Source organism: Zalophus californianus, chromosome 6, assembly GCF_009762305.2.
Source record: "Zalophus californianus isolate mZalCal1 chromosome 6, mZalCal1.pri.v2, whole genome shotgun sequence".
In the NCBI taxonomy this organism is placed as follows: domain Eukaryota; kingdom Metazoa; phylum Chordata; class Mammalia; order Carnivora; family Otariidae; genus Zalophus; species Zalophus californianus.
The window spans coordinates 118,178,997-118,199,777 of NC_045600.1; the positions used below are offsets into that span (position 1 = coordinate 118,178,997).

The following is a 20,781-nucleotide window of genomic DNA, read 5'->3' on the forward strand; positions in this document are numbered from 1 at the left end:
TTTTATAATGTTCGCTTTCTGTCCTTCCATTCTGCCTTCCAGTTTTTCATTCAGTGCTCTCTTTTAGTTTCCAAATCTTTTAGCTGAATGTTCCATATTTTTGAGTTATCCATTTATTTAATAAATACTTGTATGATTGCAGCATTATACATAAGAATTCATTAAATCCATGTACCACCCATCAGAGAGGTAGGACCCCTAATGTGTATTGCACAGATGAGGATGTACAGAGAAGTTCAGGAATCGCCCAGGTCAGGTATCCATTGCTGGAGGTTCAGGGCTAGAACCTGGACCCAGGCTTTTCACACTTCTGCTTGAGGTTTTTATTCTTGTAGCTGTTTTTCTCGTTTTTAGAATTTATATTTGGGTCTTTTTCAAGGCTTTCATTTTGTTCATTATAGTCTTACCTTCTGGGTTTTGTGCCTTCCTTGATCTCTAAGAACATTTACTTTTTTTTTTTTTTAAAGATTTTATTTATTTATTTGAGAGGGTGGGGAAGGGATAGAGAGACTCCCAGGCAGACTACATGCTGAGCACAGAGCCTGACACGGGGCTCGATCCCAAGATCAGGACCTGAGCTGAAACCAAAAGCTGGATGCTTAACTGACTGCGCCACCCAGGTACCCCAGAACATTTACTCTTTTTATGGACTCATTCCAATGTTTATATTGCTGCCTACTCTAGGGGCATGAGTTCGGCCTCTTATAAGAGCTTTGTCTTTGCTTCTCCCTTGTGACCTAGTGTGGCTTGTCCTTTCTGACTGTAACACCACTATCGGGGGAGATCTTGCTAGGGGTATCTCTTTGCCTTTGGCTATGGTGATGTCCCTAGAGGGCGGTTTTATATTTGTGTCTCTGAAGTGTCATGTGTTTCTCAGCTTTAGATGTTTTGGTGTTCAATTCTTGATTCGTGATATCTATACCTAGTTGGTTGGTATGAACTTGATTTTACATCTGCTCATAGGGTGGGCCAGGTCTCTGATTTCTTGTGGGGTCTCTTTCTACCAAAAGCCTTCGTGGGTATTGGTGCCTTCAAGTGCTGGCTGGTGATAGACGGGTGATCTTCAATGGCTCAGTGGGCTGCCATGAGCAGTTTGGATCTCATGCCCGAAGGCCTTGATCTGCCCTCAGAGCCCAGAACCCGTCAGCTCCTGCTATGTGTGTCTCTCTGAGTTCTGGTTTGGCCCTCGAGGAGTTTCCTTGTATACTCTCAGCTTGACTATATAATCTTTTAACAGTTTTTTGGTTGTATTATATTCACTCTTTCTCTGTGTTTAGTACAGATGGTTGGGGGTGGGGTAGAGGTTACTGTTTAACCTCTCTGTTGATCTTGAGGTCTTCCATATATGTACTTAAAGTGGGTTTAAAAAATTCCTTTTTTTTTTTTTTTTAAAGATTTTATGTACTTATTTGACAGAGAGATAGAGAGCACAAGTAGGCAGAGTGGCAGGCAGAGGGAGAAGGAGAAGCGGGAGCCCAATGCGGGCCTCATCCTGGGATAATGACCTGAGCCGAAGGCAGATGCTTAACCAACTGAGCCACCCAGGCACCCCTAAAAAATTCCTCTTAAAAATACCTTACCATCAGTTCTCATCTGGTATGAGTAAAATTTTTTAGTCTAGTTAAAAAAAATCATATATCAGAACTTTTCCTTTATTATTTAAATAAAATGCAATTTGAGGTATTATTTAATCTTTAATAAGTTTTGAAATCCACTTGTTTTTAGGGCTTCTAAATTAAAATTGTTTTTCTCCTTTCAGTTGCATGCTGCCATTAGTCACCAGGTTGACCCAGAATTCCTTGGTTTAGGTCTGGGCAGCGTCCTCCTCAACAGCCTGAAACAGACCGTGGTGGCCCTGGCCAGCAGTGCAGGCGTCCTGAGCACTGTGCAGGCAGCTGCCCAGGCTGTGCTGCAGAGCGGGTGGTCCGTGCTTCTGCCCACCGCTGAGGAGAGGGCCCGGGCACTCTCTGCTCTCCTGCCCTGTGCAGGTGGGCTTGGGTGGGGAGCAGGGCTGGGGATGGGTTGGGTGCACGAGAGGGTGCCAAGAGGCGTTGGTGCTTACCTCACATTGGCAAAAGTGCTTTCCCTTTCCAGTTTCAGGCAATGAAGTTAACATAAGTCCAGGTCGTCGATTCATGATTGATCTTCTGGTGGGCAGCTTGATGGCTGATGGAGGCTTAGAGTCGGCCTTAAATGCAGCTATTACTGCAGAAATCCAGGTATGTTTCTAGGAGTGTATGTGAACTGACAGGCAATTTTTACCTGGCAATGAGCTGAGATTGAAACACTGTACTCATGTGAAGAAATAGCAGCCTATTGCCAGAATTGAAAAACTGAAACATAAAACTTTTACTAACATCCAAATATTTTCTATAATTAAAGCTTTTTTTATCTTACTAGTTAAAAAAATTTATTGCAATATTAAGTATGATAAAATATATCCACTTTTGTCTATTTAAATGAATGTGACAGATACCCTAATCATATTATGAATCAATTCCATCACCCTAGAAAGTGCCATTGTGCCTCTTTGCACTCAAAGTTGGGGCTCCCCTGCCTCCCTCAGATTAGTTTTGCCAGTTCTGAATGTCATATATGTGGAATCATGTACTATTTTGTGTCTGCTTTATTTTGCCTTGATAATTTTCAAACTCATCTACATTGCTTTTACCATTGAGTATTTCATTGTATTATTACGGCACTATTTGTTTATCTATTCTCCTGTTAATAGACATTTGATTATTTTTGATTGTCTAAAGCTGCTTTGATCATGCTGTGTACAGTTCTTTAGTGAACACGTGTTTTTCTCTTGGGTAAATAATTTGAATTGTAATTTGCTAGGTCTTACGGTGAGTGTTTTTATAGTTTCCCAGAGTAGCTATGCCATTTATTTTGAACCAGCCTATGTGAGAGTTCTAGCTCTTTCTTGACCTCACCAACATGAGTCATGTCGTTCTTCATAAATTTAGCTATTCTGGGTGGGGGAGTGTGGTTTTTAATTTGCATGTACTTAATGATCATTCATAGCTTCTTTTGTTGCTTTCATAGTTGCAGTAGTTTCTTATTTAAAAACTCACACTGATGAAATTAGATGAAGTAAGTATATTAAAAGCAAAATAAGCCAATCAGAAAAAAACAATTATCATATGATCTCACTCATATGTGGAATTTAAGAAACAAAACAGAGGATCATAGGGGAAGAGAGGAAAAAATAAAACAAGATGAAATCAGAGAGGGAGACAAAGCATAAGAGACTCTTAATCATAGGAAATAAACTGAGGGTTGCTGGGGGGTGTTGAGGGATGGGGTAACTGGGTGACGGACATCAAGGAGGGCACAGGATGTAATGAACACTGGGTATTATATAAGACTGATGAATCACTGACCTCTACCTCTGAAACCGATAATACATTATATGTTAATTAATTGAATTTAAATAAAAAAAGAAAAAATGTCTTTGAAAACATACCTAAATACTTTGATTAAATTGAAAAAAATAGAAGAAATCGTATATATAATGTTAGGAACAATGACAGTTCTTTGTGTAGCTGTTATTTTCCAGGTGCTGTGCTGGGTACTTTCATTTTCTCTTTTAACTTTGTCAACTTTGTTGAGTGGAAAAAGTGGTTGAAATTTTCATTTTATAGATGTGAACGTAAGTACCACAGAAGTGTAGTGATTTTCTAAGGTGTCAAGACTAGTGAGTGGCAGGTTTGCTGACTCCGAGCCTCTTCCTTTTCTTCCTCTTCTCCACAAAGCTCCATGTGACAGCTTGCCTGATGGGAGCAGTGATAGTGAACTGGCAGAGGCAGTCCACATGTGGGTCAGACAGTAACCTTGACATGACCCAAGCAGTATTTTTAGAACCTATTATTTATTTATTTAATTAATTGGTTTCAGAGGTAGAGTTCAGTGATTCATCAGTTGCATGTAACACCCACTGCTCATTACATTAAGTGCCCTCCTTAATGCCCATCACCCAATTATCCCTTCCTGTCACCCATTGTCTCTCAAGACGTTTCTCCAAGAAGACATACAGATGGCCAGCAGACACATGAAAAAATGCTCAACATTACTCAGCATCAGTAAAATACAAATCAAAACACAATGAGACACCACCTCACACCAGTCAGAATGGCTAAAATTAACAACTTAGGAAACAACAGATGTTGGTGAGGATGTGGAGAAAGGGGAACCCTCTTACACTGTTGGTAGGAATGCAAACTGGTACAGCCACTCTGGAAAACAGTATGGAGATTCCTCAAAAAGGTAAAAAATAGAGCTACCCTTACAACCTAGCAATTATACTACTAGGTATTTATACAAAGGATACAAACATAGTGACTTGAAGGGGCACATGCACCCCAATGTTTATAGCAGTAGTGTCCACAATAGCCAAACTATGAAAAGAGCCCAGATGTCCATCAACAGATGAATGGATAAAGAAGATGTGGTGTATATATACAATGGAATATTACTCAGCCATCAAAAAGAATGAAATCTTGCCACTTGAAATGATGTGGATGGAACTAGAGGGTATTATGCTAAGTGAAATAAGTCGTCAGAGAGGGACAAATATTATATGATTTCACTCATATGTGGAATTTAAGAAACAAAACAAATGAACATAGGAGAAGGGAAGGAAAAATAAGACGAAAATTGAGAGGGAGGCAAATTGTAAGTGACGCTGAACTCTAGAACCTATTAATTTATTTAGCAAATGTTTATTCATTTCCTGTTGGAGAGAGGGAGGGACCTTTGGGGGGGTGTTGGAGGGAAAGTGTTGCAGGGGGTAGACAGGCTACAGAGGTATATAGATTGTGATCTATATAATAATTAAGGTGCCTAAAACAAGATAACTAATGGCCATTTATTTTAAAATTGTTATGAAGCTACAAAAAGGCATAAAAAATCTCATCATTTAGGAATTGTTAATATACCAGTATCCATTGTTAATAGTTTTGGTGTATAGTCTTCCAGATTTTTATTTATTTTTTATTTTTTTTAAAGATTTATTTATTTATTTGACAGAGAGAGCACAAGCAGAGGGAACAGCAGAGGGAGAGGGAGAAGCAGGCCCCCGGCTGAGCAGGGAGCCCGATGCGGGGCTCGATCCCAGGACCCTGGGATCATGACCTGAGCCGAAGGCAGCCACTTAACCGACTGAGCCACCCAGGCGCCCAGTCTTCCAGATTTATAAAGATGCAGATGTTTACTAATGATAACTGCTTGTGGTGTTAGAATTAGTCTCAATGATATATCAATTTGTGTCTTTTTTACTTCTCATGTTGCCATGTCTTCTGTATTGAATATTTTATTATCTCCATTTGTTCTGTTGCTTTGGGGAAGCCTGTCATATGGAAAGGGAATTCCTTCTTATTCCTGTTTTTTTTTTTTTTTAAACAGCCTATTATTGACAATTTAAGTTCTAGATATTTTTACTACTATAAATAATTATATTTTATAGATTATAAGTCATTGAGTATAAGAATGATAATTAGGAAAAGGTTCTAGAAATGAAATTGTGCTGAGTCAAAAGCATGCACATTTTTTTTTTTTTTATGATTTTATTTATTTATTTGACAGAGAGAGCACAAGCAGGGGAGTGGCAGGCAGAGGGAGAGAGAGAAGCAGGTTCCTCACTGAGCAGGGAGCCTGATGCGGGGCTTGATTTCAGGACCCTGGGATTATGACCTGAGCCAAAGGCAGATGCTTAACTGACTGAGCCACCCAGGCACCCCAAGCATGCACATTTTTTACCTTTCTGATTCGTGTTGCCTTCTTATTCTTAAGGGTGGGTGGCCCAGTTCCAATCTCACCACTAAGATTGGGTCTTCATCCCCACACTACTCAGGACTGGGAAGGACTGTTGGTGTTTAGACTGTTCTGGCTTTTGTCGTTAGAAAATAAAGCCCAGAAAGAAAGAACTTTTTGGCTTTTTCACAGTAAATTTGGTCACTAGAGCAATGCTTGGTACATAATAAGTCCTCATGAATATTGGTTGTATTTGACTGGCAAAGATACCTCCTATTTTTGGTTTTGCTTTTTTGTTTCCTTTTTAAAAATAATAGCTTTATTGAGATCTAATTCACATACTGTAAAATTCACTCTTTTAAAAAGTGTATAATTCAGTGGTTTGTTTTTTTTTTTTTTGTATATTCACAGAGTTGTGCAACCATCATCACCACTATCTAATTTCAGAACATTTTCATTACTCTAAAAAGAAACTCTGTGCTCCTTAACAGTCACCCCCTATTCCCTACTCCTCATAGCCATTGACAGCTACTAATGTACTTTCTGTCTCTGAAAGATTTTCTGGCTCTGGACTTTTCATATAAATTGATTTATACAATATGTGACCTTTTATGTCTGGCTTCTTTTTACTTAGTCTAGTGTTTTCAAAGTTTATTTATGTTGTACTTCATTTTTTAAAATTGCTAAATAATATTCCATTGTATGGGTGTAGCACATTTTGTTTATCCATTCATCAGCTGATGGACATTTAGTTGTCTTTACTTTTAGGTTATTATTAAAATGCTGTTATAAACATTTGTGTATAGGTTTTTGTGTGGACATATTTTTTTTTTTCTTGTAGGTATATGCCTAGGAATGGAGTTGTTGAGTTTTATGGTAACTCTATGTTTAGTGTTTCGAAGAATGGCCACATTTTTTTTTCTTAAGTGGCTGTGCCATTTTACATTCCCAGTAGGAATGTATGAGGGTTCTAGTTTTCCACATCCTTGACAATGCTTGCTACTCTCCCAACTTTTCTATTATAGCCATCCTAACAGGTGTGAATTTCCTTGATGACTAATAATGTGGAGCATCTTTTCATATGCTTAGTAGCCATTTATATATCTTCTTTGAAGATATGTCTGTCAAATCCTTTGCTTATTTTACACTGGTTTATTTATCTTTTAATTGTTGAGTTGTAAGAATTCTTTCTGTATTCTGAACACATGTTTCATCGGGAATGTATCTTCTCATTCTTGGGTTCTTGCTTCATGTTTGCAATACAGATAGACTGTGCATGTATGGGGCAGATCGCATTGGGTATTTTTGAGATCAGGAGTAAAGATTTTAGGGACTTCCCAGAAGGAAGCTGGAGACCATCAGCAATGGCAGCCTGGACATGGGATTTATAGGACAAGTAGTCTGTTTAGAAACTGAGTACCTGAGTAATGGGATTTCAGACAGGTGGGCGTGGGCCAGTGTCATCAGGTGGTTTATGAGTTAGTGCAAAGAGGCTGGGACACCTAGGCTGTGGGATCAGGGCTCCAGCCCAGGGTGCCTTCACACTTGCTCCTAAGATAACTGGTAACCAGTTTCTGTTTTATGAATTACAGGATATAGAAGCCAAAAAAGAAGCACAGAAGGAGAAAGAAATTGATGAACAAGAAGCCAATGCCTCAACATTTCACAGAAGTAGGACTCCATTGGATAAAGATCTTATTAATACAGGGATCTATGAATCTTCTGGAAAACAGTGTTTGCCTTTGGTTCAGCTCATACAACAGCTTCTTAGGTAAATAGTATTATAGTATTAGATATATTTTAATAGGAGGATTGTTGGTTTTCACTAAGGTCTGAAAAATGTGTTTGGGTATTGAGGAAATACTCTGAAAGTTACCTAGAATAGGTTTTGGGGTAAAGAACAGACTTTTTTTTTTTTTTTAGTTTTTATTTTAATTCCAGTTAGTTTACAATGTTATATTAGTTCCAGGTGTACAATGTAGTAATTCAACAGCTTTGTAAACTACGCTGTGCTCATCACAAATACACTCCTTAATTTTCATCACCTGTTTAACCGCCCCCCTCCCCCCGCCCTGTTCCCTCTGGTAACCATCAGTTTGTTCTCTAATTAAGAGTCTGTTCCTTGGTTTGTCTCTCTCTTTTTTTTTATCCCCGTTCTGCTCATTTGTCTTGTTTCTTAAATTCTACATATGAGTGAGAGCATATGCTATTTGTCTTTTTCTCTCTGACTTATTTTCCTTTGCATTGTACTCTCTAGCTCCATTTATGTCATTGCAATGGCAAGATATCACTTTTTTTTTTTTTATGGCTGAATCAATATTGCATTGTGTGTGTATACACACACACACACACACACACACACACACACACACACACACACACACACACACACACACACACACACCCCCACATCTTCTTTATTCATCATTGATGGACACTTGAGGTGCTTCCATAATTTGGCTATTGTAAATAATGCTGCTGTAAACATAGTGGTGCCTATATCCCTTTGAATTAGTGTTTTTGTATTCTTTGGGTAAATACCCAGTTGTATGATTGCTAGATTATAAGGTATTTCTATTTTTAACTTTTTGAGGAACCTCCATACTGTTTTATGAGCAGACTTTTAACAGATGAGAGGTTGGAGTGTGTGAGGTAGAACTAGAGAATCTAAAGGTTTTCACACAAGAGAAAATTGGAGTGTATGAGATAAACAGGAAAAGATTCTTATTCTCATTAGTAAGCAGTAGATACAAATGAAAATCATCGTGGTAGAGTTATTTCTTTTAAAACTCATATCATTGCCTCATTGTGTGTATCATGGATTAATGTGTATTACTTTCTAAGATAACTTTTAATTTAAAAGCTGAAATAGATAAAAGAATGGTGAGCATTATTTCTGAAGTCCCTATCAGGAGTAAATAAGAATTAATCAGAATCAGAATATAAACATAGAAACCTTGAGCTGAAGTGATCATACACTGTTTGGTGAAACCTGTCAACCAGTGTTTCAGTGTCATTCAAATAAAAAAGACCAAAAAAGCAAGGTGGTTTCTGAAAGGCAATTGTTAGTGGCAAATTGTTGTCCTTCTATTTAACAAAACTGTTCTATGTAAACTTGGCTCCTGGTTTGTTTCATTTTCTACACATAGAGAAAGTAGAGCCCTGGAGTGTTGGCTCAGGCAGCTAAGTCCAGAGAGCAGGGGGCTCTGCATGCATGTCTAGAAGGGTGGCATGTTTAGGAGAGTGGCGGGTGGTATGCTGCTGGTGTCGGGGCAGCCTGCTTTCCATATGGATGCACCAGAATTTACTGGATGCACAGTGAACTTTTAAGAGGAAGCTTTAGAGCTAGTTCTTTACATAGATTGTAGTAAAGGCTAATTAAAAAAACTTTTTCCTGTTTTTTTTATTTAACCTGATTATTGTTTTCTTTGATCAATATCTCATACATTCTGATCTTGAGTACAACACATTGAAAATGAATTAACTCAGTGTAGTTGGTGGTAGTAGAAGGAGCTTGGGATTTGTTCCTAGAAAATTTCAGTTGTGATTGCTTGTGTAAAATTGGCAAGTGAAACTCTTCTTCGGTGTGGGAGAGTAATAATAGGAGCAGTGTTTATAGAGTTAATTAAGGATCAAATGAGAAAATGGATGTTGAGTGCTATGTAATTAAAAGGTTAAGTTCTATGCAGAAGTTTTAAAGCATAAAGCATGTATTTTGAGAAGCACTTTTTTGAGTTCTTGAATGTCCCACCCTTGGCTGAGGAGGCTGTGTCCGGTCCCGTGGTATCTCTGGCAGAGAGTGAGTGCTGGGTTCGCTGACCTCGGCACATAGTAGGTTGCTCAGACTGTTTGTTCTCTTGGTGTGGAGAGACCTGTCTATTTTACCCACCTATGCCTGTTGCTGTACAGTCTGATGGTCACTTGGCACATTTGGCTGATAAGCACTTGAAATGTGCTAATGCTGCGACATTGAATTTTTGTTATTAATTAAAATTCAGTTATTTTAATTGAATTCTTAATTATTATTTATTTATTAAAATTCAAATGAAAAAACTTAGACCTGATTCAGCTGTGTGAAAACTTTTAAGTATGTTTGGAATAACTTGGCCATATGAATTTAATTTTTCAGCGGTGCATTTTATGAGTCAAGTTCAGATCAGGTATTTTCAACGAAAATTTAGTTTTATGAATTGAGATGTGCTGAATGTATAAAGTACACAATGGCTTTTGAAGACTGGCTGTGAGAAACCTAATAAAAATATTTTAATAGTTACTTTTTGGAGTCCAGATTTTATGTTGAAATAATATTTTCAGTATATTGGGATAAATACATTATTAATACTGGTTTTTGGTTTCTTTTTATCTTTATTAATGTGACTGGCAGAACTTTTTATTTATTTATTATTATTATTATTTTTATTATTATTTTTTTAACTAGGTTCCACGCCCAACGTGGAGCCTAACACAGGGCTTGAATTCATGACCCGGAGATCAATACCTGAGCTGAGATCCAGAGTCAGATGCTTAACTGACTGAGCCACCCAGGTGCCCCTGGCAGAACCTTTTAAATAACATATGTGGCTCCCTGGTATTATGTTGCTATTGGACAGCACTCTGTAGACCATCCTTATAGTTTGTCTTCTGAACCTTTGGCATGCAAGGAAGAGTTGGCTCCCCAGCAGTTTTATAATAAAGATGTACCTGGTTAAAAAACACAAAACAAAAACTGAGCAATGGAAGTAAACAACACCTTAGAAAAGTTTTGGAAAATAGAGAAAGGAAGATGCATCAACACCTTTCTTACTAACACAGTGCCTATAATCCAGGCTCTTTTCTTTCATAAGTGTATATTTCTTTCATAATGTGCCTCTCTCACTGTAGAGGGAGACTTTGACATTTAATTTTCTTTTTTTTTTTTTTTAAGATTTTATTTATTTGACAGGGAGAGAGATAGCGAGAGCAGGAACACAAGCAGGGGGTGTGGGAGAGGGAGAAGCAGGCTTCCCACTGAGCAGGGAGCCAGATGTGGGGCTCGATCCCAGGACCCTGGGATCATGACCTGAGCCCAAGGCAGACGCTTAATGACTGAGCCACCCAGGCACCCCGACATTTAATTTTCTTACTTTAAGTGTGACTGAAGATAGTTCAGTGTGTTGACTTAGCTGATGCAGTTGTTGAAAAATAGTCTAAATATGGAAGAGCTTATAGAGACATTTTGTGTACTTGATTCCTTGGAAAGCAGGTTGAAGAAATTGCAGCTTGCCAAGAATAAGCCATGAAACATTTCAGAGTAACTCTTTAGTCTTAGGCTGACAAGGAGCCACAGAAGAACATATATATTTGTAAATTGAGAGCTATGAAGATTTTTTTAATTAGTGAACTCTATCAGAATTATACATTATGATTATGGTTCTGAATTTTTTTATTAAGGAAATAAGTTAAAATTTTTATTATATTTTATTAGTCTCTTGTGCTTCTTCTTGTATAGGATACCCCCAGATTCTAGACCTATTTTCTTCTACTGTGGTTATCAAGGCAGGGTATCACCTGGTAGAAGAAAGATGAGGTTGACTAGAGGCAAGACCCAGTGAGCACCTGCCTTCATTTTGTGTGGCCAGGGAGTGGGCCTGTGCACCAGCCACGGTCTTCTTGCTCTGCTTAGTGACTCTTTGGATGTATATTGGAGTTCTGATGGGACTCCTGACGTTTCCTGTTCCTATCCTTCCTCACAGTGCTGTTAGTTCCAGGAATGTATCATGGGGGCAGGTGCAATTGACAGAGGTTTTCCACAAACTGGCTGTCACATTAGAAATCAAGGGGAGTGGGGCAGAACACCTGTCTGTGGCATGGTGTTATGCAGAGATCCCAGACTCACCCGCTCAGTGGCAGTGCTGGGTTTCAGCCAGCTAGTCCTCACCCTCCTGGCTGGGATGGGGTTGGTATGATGGAGCTACTTTGACAGCAGCCCAGAAGGAGGCTCTGCTTTGGCTCCTTTCCTCCACTAACCCACTTCCTTCTGTTCTTAGTACCAGGGATCAGGCCTGGTTCAACTGGTGCTGGGACTGTCTCTGGGTGGCAGGGTATTATCTGGTGTTCCATGTCCCCTCTAATCTACCTTCACACTCATATCAAACTTAACCTTCCTCAAACACAAAAAGGATGTATTCCCCTTTGGAAGCTTTAGTGCCTCAGCATTGTGGAATCTAGTCTCAGCAGCTGGTACTCTGTCACCTGGAGTGTCCATTCTCCTTCCTTCTCTTGTCTTGACTCTCTGCCCTTGTTCCTTTGCAAGCTGCTCATGGAACCAGAACATTTTACTACTGTTCTAATTGTACCTTTTGGAACTCACATTTCTTCCTTTTTCGCCCTGTTAACTGATAGGTTTGTGTCTCGAGTCAGATCCCACAGTTGGAGTCTTTGTTCCTTTCCTTGCTGCCATATTCTTCAAGCATCTGTTACCCTGAGCTGGTCTGTTTGTACCCACTTTGGTCTTCCTTCCTGTACTTTCAGAGTCCTGGGTACCCCCCTACCTTGCCCACCTAGGTACTTACCTGAATAGGTCTCAAGGCAGATTTGTGAGGCACATGCAGAAATGATGAGCGAATCTTGTCTTTAAGAAGGCTGTCACATATATGTGTGAAATGCAGCTTTGGACAAAAATAATGACACAGTTGTTTTTTTTCTCAAAGGTCTGTACAGGAGTTTTCTATCATTTTGGACCATTCCACATAGCTCTTAGGAGCTCATTTGTAAAACAGGGCATCATTATATCTTTTGTAAATTCTGTGCTTCTCTACTCTGTTTTGACTGAGGTTGTATTTATTGCAGACACCCGTGACACGTATTTGGGGAAGGAAGCCAGCTGCAGGTCACCTGGGTGTATGATCTGTATTTCTGATTTTAGTTTATGTCATGATTTCTTAATACCTTTTTTTAAACAGACATAACTTCTTTAATTTTGCAATCCTCTTTCCCCTGCATAGAAACATTGCTTCTCAGACAGTAGCCAGATTGAAAGATGTTGCCCGTCGGATTTCATCATGTCTAGACTTTGAGCAACATAGTCGTGAAAGAACTGCTTCATTGGATTTGTTGCTGCGCTTTCAGCGCCTACTTATCAGTAAACTTTATCCAGGAGAAAGTATTGGTCAGACCTCAGATATTTCTAGTAAGTTGATTAAAATTAAAATGTCTTGTGTGTATTTGGCTTTCTAATTTAGACTTTTTGACATGCCTATTCTACATTCCCAGATGTGTAGTTCTTTTACTATTAAATCTTATACCAATTTGGGGGGACTTCATTTTGCATCCACTTTTTTTTGATGAATATTAGACTTATCAGTATTTTTTTCATTGTCTTAATATTTAAGTTATTTGGGCATCAAAAATAGTATTCTTTATGTTCAGGTTAGTTTTATAGAAGATTTATCAGACTTATTGTACGTATCTCTAATGGAGTGTTAGATACTGACATAATGTGGGAACTAAGTAGTGACATAGTATTTGTATGTCACACTGGAAAGCTAGGTAGGTGTAATGTGTGGAATGAATCGTCATTGGGGGAAGTTATAACACTGGTTTATTAGCTTCTGGACATGGGACTGAGTTTCCTGGGGGTTATAGGTTGCTCATCTATGGAACTGGAATCACATCTCAGGGTGCCTGTGAGGATTAAAATAGGATGGTATGTAAGCGCTCAGCTCTGTGCATGACATAGAGTAGAGTACTTTCCATAAGCTTCAAAGGTAGTCGGTGGCTCTCCATAAGTTGGCTTTCTCTGTCAAGAATGGAAAGGTCTGCTGCTTTTGTTAATATTTTTATAGATAGTATATTCTAAAATATCTTAGTTCCTGAAAGAGTTAGGCATTTGTGGATGATAGAAAATTTCAGGATGAAATAGGTGAACTTAGAGTCTGAAGTAGGTGCCCATTTCAAAGACATAAAGTCCCCCCCCAAAAAAGACATAAAGTCCCAAGAACTGAAAAGTCATTAAGAGCCATGTAGGAAGAAAAGTTAAAGATTTAAAGAAAAATGCCTAATAATTTGCAAGTGTTAAGACTTGAAATTTGGTAACATTTGTGTGTATTGGATATAAGATTTTAAAACTCTATAAATTATGACTTTAGTATTTATACACCCAAAGTTTCTAGGTATTATGTAGTACAGTGTATAAAAATTGACAACTAAATTCACTGTTTCTCAAACTATGTGATATAAAAAGAGCCAGGGATTAAGGGTTAATAGCTTCTGTTTGACATAATTATTATAGGTAAAAGATGTATAGATGAGAGTAGAATAGTGAATCAATGCAGTTTATTTACAAAGTAAATTTTAATGGTAAAAATGAAAATTTTTAAATCTTTCTTCGAGGTCCTGAGCTTATGGGTGTCGGTTCCTTACTGAAGAAGTACACAGCCCTTTTGTGCACACACATTGGTGATATACTGCCTGTGGCAGCCAGCATTGCTTCCACCAGCTGGCGGCACTTTGCAGAGGTGGCCTGCATTGTGGAAGGGGACTTCACTGGTACCTTTTTAATATTCTACCTTCAGACATGTATTTATTTTTGGAGATTGATGAGACTTAAAATTTATCCTTTCCTGATAAACCTGCAGGCCTTTGCCCCATACATTTTCTAGTCCTGTTGGCCTTTCTCTTTTTGTTTTTTCACTTGCTGACGATTCTGTTGTTAAGCAACCTGGTGCAGGAGTTGTGTCACTATAAATGTAATTGGTGATTTAGAGTCATACCACCATTATTAACATTTCAATAATGAGGTCATTAGTAATTATAATTTTATTTCAACAGCATAAAAATTAGTTGCTCCTTTCGGGACCTTAATAAAATTCCTTTATTGCTTAATATGTTTTCAAGTTAATTCTGTGACGGTAGAGCATTATTATTGCTTTTTTTTCTGATAGTAAACTTAGTTTTCTGGAAACACTTATGTTTTCTGAATAAAAGACTCTAGTTAATACTTCTATTGAAACACTGTTTTTGAAAAGCGTTCTTGTAACTCAGAGGGTTTTATTTGATACCTTTATCTGTTCTTTCAAGATGGAAGATAAAATAATCCTGTAGAAATATGCTAAGACAAGCATTCTTTATTTTGTGATTTATCAGAATTTAAACATAGAATGAGCTTACAAAGTGGCTTAATAGGATATATGCTTTTATTTAAATCTTAATGCTTTTTTTCCTTTCTTTTAAAATGTAGGTGTTCTTCTTCCAGAACTAGTAGTTTCTATAGTGCTTCTGCTCAGTAAAAATGCTGGTCTCATGCAGGAGGCTGGAGCTGTCCCTCTGCTGGGTGGATTGTTAGAACATCTGGATCGGTTCAACCACCTGGCACCGGGAAAGGAAAGGGATGACCATGAAGAGTTAGCCTGGCCTGGCATCATGGGTATGGCATCTTAACTTATAGAACTTCCATTCAGGAAAGTTTTATCTTAATCTAACCTATTCTTGCCTTTTTATTTGAAAGAATACTTCACAAAGAGAGACCAATTATTTTCCATTTTCACTGATGGTAGTATAAGTAGAAAATGAAGATAATCCAAATCAGAAGAGATTTAAGTTATATGTAAGAAAGATTCCCTTTCTTTCTGGTGTCTCCAGAAGTTACTGTTGAAATGATTAGATATGGTCCAGCTTTGGAGGCAGACATCAATATGGGATGACTTTCTAAACCTATTTCTGTCTGACATTACTGAGTTATGGAATTTCCATAGTCAGCTGAGCACTTGCCTATAGGTACGGTCTATAGTGCTTACCAAATTGGAATGGAACTTGTCTTCTCAAAGTATCTAGCTTTGACATTTTTGAATCTAAGTCTACATTACTATGTTATATATGGTTCTGACTTCCTGTATTCATAGAATTTAAATTGAAATTGGGGTTCAACTTTTATTTTATAGGAAAGCTCAAGCAAGGTGGGCTTTTTCTTCTCCCATTATAAACTGTCATCTTGTACCACAGGAGCTTCAAATAAGAAGTAACAACTGTGCTGAAGAAAATAACATTAGGATATCGAGCATAGTTTTTAATTTTTTATATTACTAATATTTTTAGCACCATTCTTCTACTTTTGTGAATTTAAATGTTACTTTTGTCTCTATTTTCAGTATGGTTGAGGGCATTTAATCTGATTAGCAGTTCAAACTCATTTAAAAACCTTTTTTTTTTAAATTGTGAAATATAACACATACTCAAAAGTACAGAAAATAGCTCTGTGACTGATCATAGAGAAAATCATTTATCATCCATCCAGATAAAGAAATGGAATGTTGGCAGGACCATCCTAAACACTGCCTCTTGTCTCCGGAAAGATTCCCCTCTCTGGTCTTGTGTGGTTGCTGCTCCTCTGCTTCTCTTGATCATTTTATCAGACAGGCATGTACCCCTTAACAATTTAGTTGTTTAAACATTCTTATGTCTGTTTCTTGGTGGTTTGTAGGGTATGCTTTAGTACAGAATGCCATAGGTTTCCATAGTGATTGTGCTGATTTTCATCTCTATTAAGTATGAGAGTTCTCACTGTTCATCTTTGTGCCAAGAAGTCAGATGTCATTTTTTCCATAGGTGATTTGTCCATAGGGTCATCGTACCAGCACTTTTGGGTGAAAGCACTGTCCTTGGTCACTCTTTGGGAGTACTGCTTTTGTCTAAATCAGTTGACTGTCTCTGCCTGTGTCTGTTTCTGATCTTGCAGCCTCCCCCTGTGACTTTGCACTTGGTAGCACCCTCTAGTGCATTGTTGAATGGAAATGGTGATCATGGGCAGTCTTGTCTTGTTCTTAGGAGCAGAAGAAAAGTTTCCAAATTTCACACATGAAGTATGAAGTTTCTTAAGGGTTTCCTTTGTAGAAACCTTTAAATATTAAGGATGTTCTCTTTTATTCTGCTTTGAATAGAGGTTTTAATTGTGAACTGATATTAGATTTCATCAAATGCTTTTTTGCATCTCAATGATCATATAATTTTTCCTCTTTTTTCTATTAATGTGTGAATTACTGATTTTTCAAAAGTTAAATCAGCCTTCCATTTCTGGAATAAAACTACCTAGGTTATATTATATTGTTCATATTAATATACATTGCTCCTTGTTTTTTTTTTTCCCCCAACAGTTTGCATCTGTGTTTGTGAATTGTAATTTTCTTTTCTTTTAATGCCCTGCAGGTTGCTGATAATCACTGCCCCTCCACTAACAAGCTGTTGTTTAGGAACATGGCAGCTTCCCATGCAACCTCGTTTAATTTCTGTTATGATCTGTCAATTGAGAATGTTAGCTAGTTGGGAGAAACTGTCTGATGGATTCAATAGTACAAAAATACAACATTCAAAGTTTTGATAAGGCAGGTTGTGTTATTCTCTTAGAGTTAGAGAATGTTCTTTGCTCTTCTTTTTTGAGAACTGTATGTATAAGATTGGTGGAATTTGCCAGATAATCATCTTGATCTGTAGTGTTCTTTGTGAAAAATTTCTTTTGATTTGGGGGTTGTAAGGTAGAGTGGAAACACAACTTTTTTTTTTTTTTTTAACCTATGAGAGAATATACATAACATAAAATTTATCATTTTAACCATTTTTAAGTTTTCAGTTCTATGGCATTAGGTACATTCACATTATTGTGCAACCATCACCACCATCCAGCTTCAAAATGTTTTCATCTCCCTTCAACTGAAACTCTGTACCCATTAAACACTAACTCCCATTCTTCACTCCCCCTCAGCCCTTGACAACCACCATTCAGCTTTCTGTTTCTATGAATTTGATTACTCTAGGTAAGTCATATAAGTGCAATCATACAGTATTTGTTCTTTGGTAATGGGTTTATTTTACTCAGCATGTCTTCAAGGTTCATCATGTTGTAGCATGTGTTAGAATTTCCTTCCTTCTTAAAGCTGAATAATATTTCATAATATTTCAAATGAAATGGTTTATCCAGTCATTTGTTGATGGACACTTGGGTTGTTTCCACCTTTTGCTGCTGTGACTAATGCTGCTATGAACATGGGTGTGCCAATGTCTGTCTGAATCCCTGCTTTCACTTGTTTTGGGTATGTAGCCAAAAGTGGAATTGCCAAGTCATACGGTAATTCTATCTTTAACTTTTTGAGGAACCCCACCATAATGTTTTCCGTAGTGGCTGTTCCATTTTACATTCCCATAAGCAAGGTACAAGGAAGGGTTCTAATTTTTCACGTCCTTGCTAACACTTTTTTTTGGTTTTGTTGGTAATAGCCATCCTAATATGATGAAGTGGTGTTACATTGTAGTTTTGATGTGATTTTCCTTAATGGTTAGTGATTGGCCATTTGTATATCTTTGGAGAAATGTCTATTCTAGTGTTTTTCCTATTTTTGAATCAGGTTTTGTTGTTATTGTTGAGTTGTAGGAGTTTGTTATAGTTTGTTATATATTTTGGATATATATGATTTGCACCTATTTTCTCCTATGTGTGGATTGCCTTTTCATTTTGTTGATAGTGGTCTGTGATGTTTAATTTTGATGAAGTCCAGTTTACCTATTTTTTCTTTTGTTGCCTGTGCTTTCGGTGTTTTGTCCAAGACATCATTGCCAAATCCTATGTAATGAAAGTTTTCTCCTGTTTTTTTTTCCTAAGAGTTTGATATTTTATAGTTTTAGTTCTTTATTTAGCTCTTTGATCTATTTTGAGTTAATTTTTGTATATAGTGTAAAGTAAGGGTCCAACTTGATTTGTTTGCAGTTGGATATTCAGTTTTCCTAGCCCCATTTGTGAAAAAGATTTCCCCATTGAATGGTTGTGGCACTCTTGTCTGAAATCATTTGACCATATATGTGAGGATTTATGTTTGAGCTCTGTATTCTATTCCATTGATCTAAATGTCTGTCTTTATGCTGGGGCCACACTGGTCTTTATTATTTCTTCCTTTTTAGGGTTTAATCTGATATTTTTCTAACTTTTAGAGAAATGTTTATTAGCACAGTGATGTTTTTGTAGTGTTTATTATGAAAACACAGATAAAAGTAGGGAGAATAGGATAATGAACCTGGATTTACAAATATTCACATCACCAGCCTCTCCTACACTTATCTTATTGATTGAATGAATGAATGAATGAATCATTTTAAAGCATATCTCTTTAAAACATTTTGACAGATATTACCTGTTAATGATCAGAACTTTTTTGGTAATGAAACCATAATGTCATTTTTCTGTCCAAAATTAACAATGATTCCTTAATGTAACATGTAGTCCATGTTAAATTTTCTTGGATTATCTAAAAATGCCATTTTATTGGTTTTTTTTTTTTTTTTTTTTTTAGAATCAGGATCTAAACATGTTTTGCATGTTACAGTTGGATGATATGCTTCTCTTATTCCTTTAACAGTATATCTCTAGGCCTTTCTCTCCTTCTCTTTGGTCATACTATTTATTTGTCAAAAAAGCAGGGCATTTGTTCTGGAGAATTTCACATTTTCTGAATTTGGTTGATTGTTCTCTCCAGCTGGTTATATATATATAAGGTTGATGAGATTTGGATGCAGATTTGGATTCAGTTTTGGTTAGAGTGTGTCTGAGGTCATGCTGTGTGCTTCTTGTTTCATTGCTTCTGAGGCCTGTGATTCAGGGTGACCCCACCTTCAGTTCTGTTCACATGGACCAGGGAGTTCATATACAGTCTGTCCTCTATAATATCCCCTAGTAACCTTGCCCTCAGCTGTTTGGTTAGCATGAGGTACAATTGCACAGCTAGGACATGATCCTAGCTTGATTCCCCTCCTCAATCACCTCCATTTATAATTTTTCAAATATTGAGTTGGTGTCTTAGTACTTCTAAAGGTGACCAATGAGGTTTCCTCCCTCCCTCCTGCCTCCTTCCCTCCCTTCATCTTTTCTCTTTCCTTGCCTTGCCTTTTGCCTTTTTTGCCTTTTGCCTTTCCTTTCCTTTCCTTCATATCATTATGAACTCATAAAATTTTATTGATTTGATATTTACTAACTTTTTAGCTTTTCCTTTTTCCTGTTGTATATATTTAAAAGTATAAATGCCCTCAAACATATATTTAGCTATGTAAATGTTGGTCTATAGTATTTTCATTGTTTTCCATTGTATTCTTTTTCTATAGTTATTTTTTTCTGGGAATTTTAGATGACATTTCATAATTTTCAAATATGTAGAGAATTTTTATTTTGTTTTTGTTACCTATTTGTAATTTAACTGCATTATAGTCAGTGTATATGCTCTGTAGCTTTCTTTCTTTAAAATTTTTAAGATTTGCTTTATTGCCTGGTCAGATTTGCTATTGGTGGTACTCAGGTGATGTTTTTTTTGTTTTTGTTTTATAACTCATTCCATATCTTCATTGAATTTTTGTTTGTGATATTAGTTATAGTGAGAGGTATGTTAATCTCCTATTACGGTTATAGATTTGTCTATTTCCCTTTGTTGTTCTTTTGCACAATTTGTTGTAGGTGTTTCATCTGTTGATCTATTGATTCATTGATTTTGGTTTCTGTATATACAGAGTCATTTTTTACAGGTCAGAACTGTAGAAATAATGAGGAGGTGACACAGATACGCAAAGCTGATTTGGAGAACCACAATAAAGATGGAGGTTTCTGGACGGTGATTGATGGGAAAGTGTATGATATAAAGGACTTCCAGACACAGTCATTAACAGGAAATAGTATTCTTGGTAAGGCCTCGCTTTCTACTTTGTGGTTAAAAGTTGTGGCATGTGCCATTCTGAGCAGAGCATTTGACTTTTAAGTGATTGAGTATTGTTCCAGCCCCCACACGTTTTAATCTGCTGGTAACTTTGTTGTCTGTCCTATCAGTGAATTCAAGCACATTTGAAGAATTTCTCATCATTATACATTTTTGTGTGTGTTTGTTTCAACACTTGTTGGTGGAACTTGTTTCAACTCTGCATTGGCCCAGGTAGCTCTGGGAGAGGGTGAAAGATCATTATACTTTGGTAACCCTCACGTTGGAGTTAACCAGCCTGATCTATTTCCTAGTTGACATTTCTACTATA

The 20,781-nt window shown here is 37.2% G+C and overlaps 1 protein-coding gene across 9 annotated transcripts in view; it reads left to right on the forward strand.

The window, feature by feature from the left end:
- HERC2 (HECT and RLD domain containing E3 ubiquitin protein ligase 2) overlaps positions 1-20,781 on the forward strand; it is a 253,448-nt gene that overhangs the window by 99,803 nt on the left and 132,864 nt on the right. For 8 of the 9 annotated variants that reach the window (XR_003516092.2, XM_027572872.2, XM_027572866.2 and 5 more), the window contains 7 exons: positions 1,760-1,988; positions 2,095-2,219; positions 7,347-7,525; positions 12,738-12,922; positions 14,125-14,280; positions 14,972-15,157; positions 20,269-20,439. Coding sequence is in view for 8 of the 9 variants with exons in the window: in XM_027572872.2 (XP_027428673.1) it covers positions 1,760-1,988; positions 2,095-2,219; positions 7,347-7,525; positions 12,738-12,922; positions 14,125-14,280; positions 14,972-15,157; positions 20,269-20,439 (1,231 nt within the window). In the remaining variant the exon portion in view is untranslated. The remainder of the gene's footprint in view (positions 1-1,759; positions 1,989-2,094; positions 2,220-7,346; positions 7,526-12,737; positions 12,923-14,124; positions 14,281-14,971; positions 15,158-20,268; positions 20,440-20,781) is intronic. The other variant, XM_027572871.2, reaches the window with a different exon arrangement.